This window comes from Montipora foliosa, chromosome 1, assembly GCF_036669935.1.
Source record: "Montipora foliosa isolate CH-2021 chromosome 1, ASM3666993v2, whole genome shotgun sequence".
Classification (NCBI taxonomy): domain Eukaryota; kingdom Metazoa; phylum Cnidaria; class Anthozoa; order Scleractinia; family Acroporidae; genus Montipora; species Montipora foliosa.
This window is the reverse complement of record NC_090869.1, coordinates 69,949,398-69,956,897: the sequence shown is the minus strand read 5'-3', so window position 1 is coordinate 69,956,897 and position 7,500 is coordinate 69,949,398. Positions and strand designations below refer to the sequence as shown.

Genomic DNA, 7,500 nt, shown 5'->3' with positions numbered 1-7,500 from the left:
TGTAACTCAAACATCATCATCTCTCTTTTCAATCCATATCAAGTCTCACCCCTGGGGTTAATGGGTTAAAGTAAATCAACTTTTTAGTAATGGAGGGTTAATCAGCTTGTTTGTAGATCCGTCACTGTAATTGTTTTGTCCTCCTTTTTAGAAAACAATAAAATGAGCTGCACTGCTTTGGCCATTGTTTTTGGACCCAATTTCTTCAGGTGAGGAACATTGTCCAGTTTACTGTCTGACATGACCTGTTTGACGTCACATGCTGTGAAAAACAAAATTTATGTCATTGCTTTGTTGCAGGTGCAAAGATGGAATTGAAGGACTGCATGAACAGGGCCAGACCAATGCAATTGTTTGCAAGTTCATACAAGAATTTGACACTTTATTTGAGGTTTGCTACAGTGGTTTCGTGCCTTTAAAAGAGATGTCAGATTTAAAAAAAAAAAAAAAACTACTAAAATCTATCAACCTCACCTGCCTCAGTGCATTGCTGCCATTTTATCAATATTATCAATTTTATTTCTTGTTATTCAATTTCTTCTTCTTGTCATACACCCTGTAGGAGCTTTTTAAAAATATCTGTGAAATATTGTCATCACATTCTTGTCATGGCTATGTTCTGATGAGTTGTCAACGTGTCTTTCCATAATGGATCACTTCAAATTTGCTGGGTACATTGAGTAACAAATAGTTGCTTGCATTGTTATTTTTAGGTATCTCCATATGCTACCACAGACATATTTAAAGTTCAGGAAGCCAAGTTAGTATTGTACATCATTAATTTGATACTGCTATATGTATGTCATTTTAACCTTGGGCTATTGAGTCAATCATGTTTTGTCACACAGTTTAGAGAAATGGCAGAGGGAGGCTTGACACTAACGGTAGCCAACTAGCCACAGGCTAGTAAAATTTTAGTTTTGGTTAGTAGATTTTGAGCTTGCACTAGGCATTGGGGCTGGCAAATATTTCTTATGGATAAGGCAAAAGGAGAGAATTAGAAATTAACAACAGAAACTGTGAGTGGGTTCTATGGAATTTACTGCGTAAGTAGAAAATGATAAGTTGAAAAAAAAAAAACTGATGAGGAAACCAACACGGTTTATAGTTTTCCTATGCCACATTACAAACGACTAATCACATGTGAAATCATGCAGAACTTCTCGGCTGCTGTTTCCATGTGCACGTTTCCACATGCATGTAACTCCATGGCAAACAATCTCAAGCACCTTCGGCTTCCCGAGAGCTTGAACACACACAGTTTGCGTAAATGGGAACACCTTTTGCGTTCATCCAGACCAATCGCCGATGATCGCAAACAAGATGCAAGAGACAGAAAAAAAATATTTTAGTCAGTAGCAATGCAAAAGCAAGGAAGCAATGATATGGAAACACAATAATATTGTAACTGTTTCTGATTGTTTGTGATGAATTAGAGGCAAGTGTAAGTGATGAAAATGGCGTACGAGTATGATTGTGGCAATAAGGGTACATGTACTCCTCAAAACAATGTGAATTTAATGAACATCATAAGGGAATACCCCACCAAATATACCTGTAGTAAAGTTATTGATCACAAAGAGCCAGTTCCTATGTACAGTATAATTTGATACTGGCTGTGCTGCACCCGTTGCTGCTCCTTGGAAATGTATCGAACCCAGAATCGGTGACGTCTCTTGACACTTCCGCTCTGCTTTCTTCGTTGCAACAACTCCAACATAAGAAGTTGAACATGATGCAAAAACTAATTCTGGTTTTATTTTTGCGCCCTTTTCTTACGATGTCACGAGATCAAATTGCGTAAAGCAATCATGCAAGCCATATGGAAAACAGGATTTCAAACACAAACACAAAAAGTGACATTGTTTGCAATTGAGCCAACGCAAACTGTTTGCGACTCTTTGTGACGTTGTTTCGTGCATATGGAAAGACGTCACATACTTGTTGAGAAATTGAATTCAAATTAAAAGAAAAAAGAGATAATGTGGAGCGACTTATCTCATTTACTAGGAATGGTGAGTATCACATAAAAAGAGAGAAAACTTGCTCGCAAGCACTGTGGCCACCAAATATGACACGTACTTAACTCTGAAAACCATTCAAGTGTAAAACACACGGATTGCTGTTTGAAACTATTAAAGGGAGAATCTTCTATGAGGGCAAGTCTACAATTGTAGCTGTCCATTCAAATTTCCTTTATATCAAATTTAGGATATTATATTGGCCATTCCAAGGTCTCATAATTCCTTGAGATACTTAATTCAGGACTTCAACTGAGTTTGAACCTGTGACCGCGCGATACCGGTGCGACGCTCTAACCAACTGAGTCAGTGGCTTCATAGCGCTGTTGGTTAGAGCGTCGCACAGGTACAGTAGCACATGGTCACGAGTTCAAACTCCGTTGAAGTCCTGAATTTTTCAGGCTTCTCTATGCAATTGCAAAAATTGTGTTCATAACTGCGAGGATATAGCTTCACTTGATTTCATATCCGCAGTTGATATATGATCCATTTCATATATCATTTCACCATTGATTCATTCCTCACAGGAACATTAGAACCCACAAATGACCAGCTCCCAATGTCAGTGGCTTCATAGCTCAGTTGGTTAGAGCGTCGCACTGGTATTACATGGTCACAGGTTCAAACTCCGTTGAAGTCCTGAAATTTTCAGGCTTCTTTATGCAATTGCAAAAATTGCGTTCATAACTGTGAGGATCATAGCTTCACTTGATTTGTTACCTTCTGTTAAAAAAAAAAAATTGGTAAGAACCCTGATGTTCAATAAAATTTTATTATTTTTGCAGCCAAAATAATTCCTCAACAATATTCACTCGAAACAAATACTCTGAAAAGGTGAGTGTATATTTAATTGCAAGAAACCTTCAACATTACGAAAGGTTTCACTGAAAAATGTTGAGAGAAAGTTAGACAGGAAAAGCAGTATTGTTTCCAAACAACTTGACATAATTATACTTTATATACAATTTGGTGGGTTAAAGGGGCTAGGTCACGCAAATTTAGGCAATTTCAGCACTGATCGAATGGTCATAGAATTTACTAAAATATCAAAATAACTGTTCAAAACTATAGCAGAACTCTAACAAAACACAGGGAAGCCAAGAAGGGACATGGATGGACAAAACTGGAGAGGATTGAAATGGATTGAATTTGGGTAAATTTGAAAAACGTCGGCCCACCTTTTTTCAAATTTATATCAGTCTATATCAAAATTTCATTTACAAAGCTGGAAAATCATTCTCAGTCGTTATGTGGCCGTGATTTTGCAAATGAAAGACTCTTGCTCTGCCAATTTGACGTTTAGAGCTCATTAATAACAAAATTAAATAAAATTCCCTAAAATAGCGTGACCTAGCCCCTTAAAGCAGGGCTCAACTTTTAACAGTGGGCTTATAGCCGGTGAAATGGTAATAATTACCAGGCAATGAGCTCTTTTGCTAGCCATAAGAAAAAGATAATATGCCTTCAAGTAATAAAATAACTCCACAATGTTAGATACATTATGGTACATTAATTTGAGAACATTTGTAATAGTTAGTCCATTAATGTTGGCCTTCTACTTCTCCAAGGAAACTTTGCACAAACCTACTTTTTCTGCTCCCACACTTTGAATTTTCCTCTTTGGAGTAATCACCTTACCATTAATTGCAAGCTGTTCTCGGAAGAAAAGAAACCTCGGATGTCCATTTGAGAAGTGAACATGTGCAACTAGAAAAAAATGTGGTGGACTGCATACTTCTAGTCTTCATCAGGCAATGAGGTTGACTGGTTACACGTCACCTTTTAGACAGGATGCTCCGCTGTGATTGGTTGGTTTTCAACAGCCGTGATTGGTGCATATTGAGCCTCGCTGTTTCTGTGTTTTGTTCCTTCATCGGCCCTCTGTCGCACAGTTCTCCTGTTGTTGTGTTTCTTGATGGTGGGCATCCATGCTTTCGGAATTTCTATTCCACTATCCCTGTTGATGTTGTTACAGTGAAGTCTTTTGTGAATTGCCTCTTTGACCCTGCATGTGTACCAATGTGGATCATGATCAATAAACTTTGCTTCGTTCCAAAGCGGGTTGTGTCCGGTGTTGTTAGCGTGTTCTGAAACGGTGGAGGTATGGGCAAGGCGGATGTCTCATTCATGTTCTTTGATTCTATCTTGCATAGGTCCTCCAGTCTCACAGATGTAGACTTTATTGCACTCTTGTTCAAAAGCTTTACTGATTCCTGGTTTTTTCCATTTTTTTTCTTTTTTTTAACAATAAGGCACCATCAAGCGTGAATAGTGAAAATGTCATTGGATTTTGAAGTGGATGATAATATTTGCCTTCATCATTTCGGTAGTGAGCATGGCTACGAGGCGAGAGAAATCCACTAGCCAAAACTGAAAATCTACTAGTTTTTGGCGAGTTTGCCTATCACCAAGGTTGAGCCCTGTTAAAAAAATGAATTTGTATTTGAATCTTATTTAGACTGCAAATTGAATGATTGATCAAAGGTGATGCAGACTTTACTTTAAGCTTTTTAGCTTTAAGCTACAGAATTAAGTATCTCGGGTATTCCTTTTCTTCAGATTGTTTTTTTTTTCCAAATCTTGAGCTTCCAGACTCGAGGTGTGGCTTATCTACCAGTGTTTATGGTGTACTTGGTTAGATAAGCTACAACGAAACATGGGAATAATACTGAGTTGAATCTTTGCTAACCCAAAATTGACATTCATCAGGCTAAATTAGCATTCATCAGTCCAGATTAAGTCATCAATTGGAAAAGAGGAAAATGTGCTGATCCAAGAGCAATCTGTTATTTTGGTCTCTGAAATGCTGTGCTTATCCACATGCAACAAAAATGTGTTCAGTTTTTGAAACACCATGAACTGTTTAATGTATGTTTTCACTAATTATATTTTGTATATAATTCCTTCAAAGGTGGTAAATGAAAAACAACTGACCTCTGTCAGTCAAGAGGCTTCACTCCATTGTACTGACGGAAAGGACAGGACAAACACTCATGAAGATGATGGTCCTACATATGCAACTGTTAAGAAACCAAGAAAATCCTTACAGCCTATCTTTGCGTAAGCTAACAACTTTAAATTTTGAAAAGTTTAGCAGCAGTCAGGATGGGTTTAATTACTTGAAGCTCTGGGGTCTATAGTTGCTAATTAATTTTGTTAGGTAAATGTTTAACGATTAAAGAGATGTTCTTGTCTACTGTCTTGTCATAAGCAAACTGCTTTAATTATAAGTAATTATGATATTGTTATTATTGGTGTAATTGTTTTATTCTTTGCCATAAAGTACATGTAAATAACTTGATGCAAAATATCAAGACTTACGAGGCAACAGAGCACAGAGAAGCCGATGAGGCTTGTGTAAAGGGCTACCTTTTAAACAATGATTAGTGAAATACTGTCATGGACAGGATAGCTCATCTAACTTTATACAATATGCAGGGTTCTCAGTAGATTTTCAAACAGACGGAAAATTTGCAATAACAGGCGGGCAGTCTGGGGGCATACTCTCCCGGAAAATTTTGAAATTTTAGGTTTTCAGAGGTGCAATTTCCTGCACTTCGGTGGTCATATTTCTAGTTGAAACATTAAATATCGGTAGATTGTTTTTTTTCGTTTTCATGTAATGACATTCAACACATAGCGATTTTGTTCGCCAATCAATGCATTTGCGATTTTTGCTGATCTCTGCAATCAGTGTATAAAATGTAATTTTATATCCAGCATGTTGAATTAAATTCACCGCAATTTGCCTAGTTTGCCTTCTCCTGCAGTTTTTTCTGCCTGTCGCAGCGAATTGCTGAAGGATTCAACCAATAAGACCTTAGGATTTTATTATGTCACAGTTATATAAATCTTACCATTAAAACTTAAGGGAGAAGGCTGTTTTTGTTAAGATACACAACCATACTTGTATGTTGGACTTGCAAATATTTTCAAATTTTGGAAGTCTTGAAATCATTTAGTTAAGGTCAGCATGGGCATTTATTTTTGAGGTGTAATAATTACACCTCGAAAATGAGTAGAAGATTTGATAAAAATCAATGTTTTTACTCCCAGGAACTGTGGGTGAGTTTTTGACTTCAGGTTCATTAAGGTGATTTTTTTAGTTTTCTCATTCCGAAGTGTGACTTAACTTAAGACGTCATCAGCCCGTCATGTGTCATGGCTTTGTTTTCACCTCTCCAAAAAAAAAAAAACAATATCAAACAATACCAATGTATTTATTGATAGTAAATTGTATTTTTGTTCTTGTTTTGCACTGACGAGATATCCCGTTGTTGATAGGACATTATTTTACCACAGTTGACAATTTAATAAACTGAATTTGGTTAGTTGTCAAAGTAACAGATATGCTTCAGCAATTTGAATACAAGTAAATTTTGATGCAAATACAAAGTGTGGTTGAAGTAAGCAGTCCTTGACTGGTTAATTTATTTTGTGCTATGCAATGAACGTTTTTGTGATTCCAGTAGGAAGTGTAGCTAATCTCCAAGGATTTTCTTTTTGGATATCACATCAGATGATATTATCCTCTCTCCATGGATTTTGTGTAGGGCTTGATCTAAAAGCAGCATTAACTTTAGGAGTGTCTAGTAATTATGAAAGAAAACATTGGGTCTTGAACCATTGCTAAAGCTAGCTATGCATGATTCTTCAAGGTATGTTTTCCACAGCAAGCCTGAAGTTGAAATTATTATCTAGAATAATTTTTTCCAGTAGATTGTTGAGGATCATGCACTCAAAGATATTCACAGTTGTTAATTGTTATGTATTTACTATTACAGGCTTTATCACATGTATGCAAATTACAGTTCACTGACTGTTTTCATACACTGTGGTCTACTTTTATGTTTTCAATCTATAAATTTTTCTTTTGATAACTAGTATTGGTATTATTAAACATCCCTTTGTCAAGTACTTGTTTAAAAAACTGTCAAGTTTTTATGAGAACTGAATTTAGAGTGCAGTAATATTGATTCTTTAGTTGAAATAGAGGTGTAGTGCTTTGATTAAGGAATAATTATTTTCAGTTGGGTGCATAAGTGATTAAAGTGTTTTTCTTTCTGGGCAGCATTTTAAATGCAACATTACATGTATTCATGAGTAGATAATGGCTGTTAGTTGAAACTATTCCTACAATATCACATGATAATATGAGAAGTCCATTAGAATTCTTTTAAAAATTAATTTTAAAAACAATGCCTTGGCTGATTATTTTTACAATAAAAATATATAACAGTAGTTATTATTGTACATGTAGGTCCTACATGTACATGTATTTAGTTCAGTTTTGAAGTCAAAACAGGTCAAGGGCATGCCTGAAGTTTTTAGTAATGATTCTTTCAAAACTGGATTGGATTTTCATCTTTTTTAACCAAAATCCTTGGGAAAGAGAGCTTTGTTCAATTTCTAACAACAGGATTGTCAAGATCACCCATTCAAAGCCTGAAATATAATAGTGTAATACTGGCTATATCTC

General features: G+C 36.0%; 1 protein-coding gene across 4 annotated transcripts in view; it reads left to right on the top strand.

The window, feature by feature from the left end:
• The window catches only part of LOC138007277 (protein FAM13A-like), a 45,171-nt gene that overhangs the window by 12,921 nt on the left and 24,750 nt on the right, over positions 1 to 7,500 (top strand). For all 4 annotated transcript variants that reach the window (XM_068854096.1, XM_068854089.1, XM_068854105.1 and 1 more), the window contains 5 exons: positions 152 to 209; positions 301 to 391; positions 714 to 760; positions 2,807 to 2,855; positions 4,933 to 5,081. In XM_068854096.1, the coding sequence (XP_068710197.1) occupies positions 152 to 209; positions 301 to 391; positions 714 to 760; positions 2,807 to 2,855; positions 4,933 to 5,081 (394 nt within the window). The remainder of the gene's footprint in view (positions 1 to 151; positions 210 to 300; positions 392 to 713; positions 761 to 2,806; positions 2,856 to 4,932; positions 5,082 to 7,500) is intronic.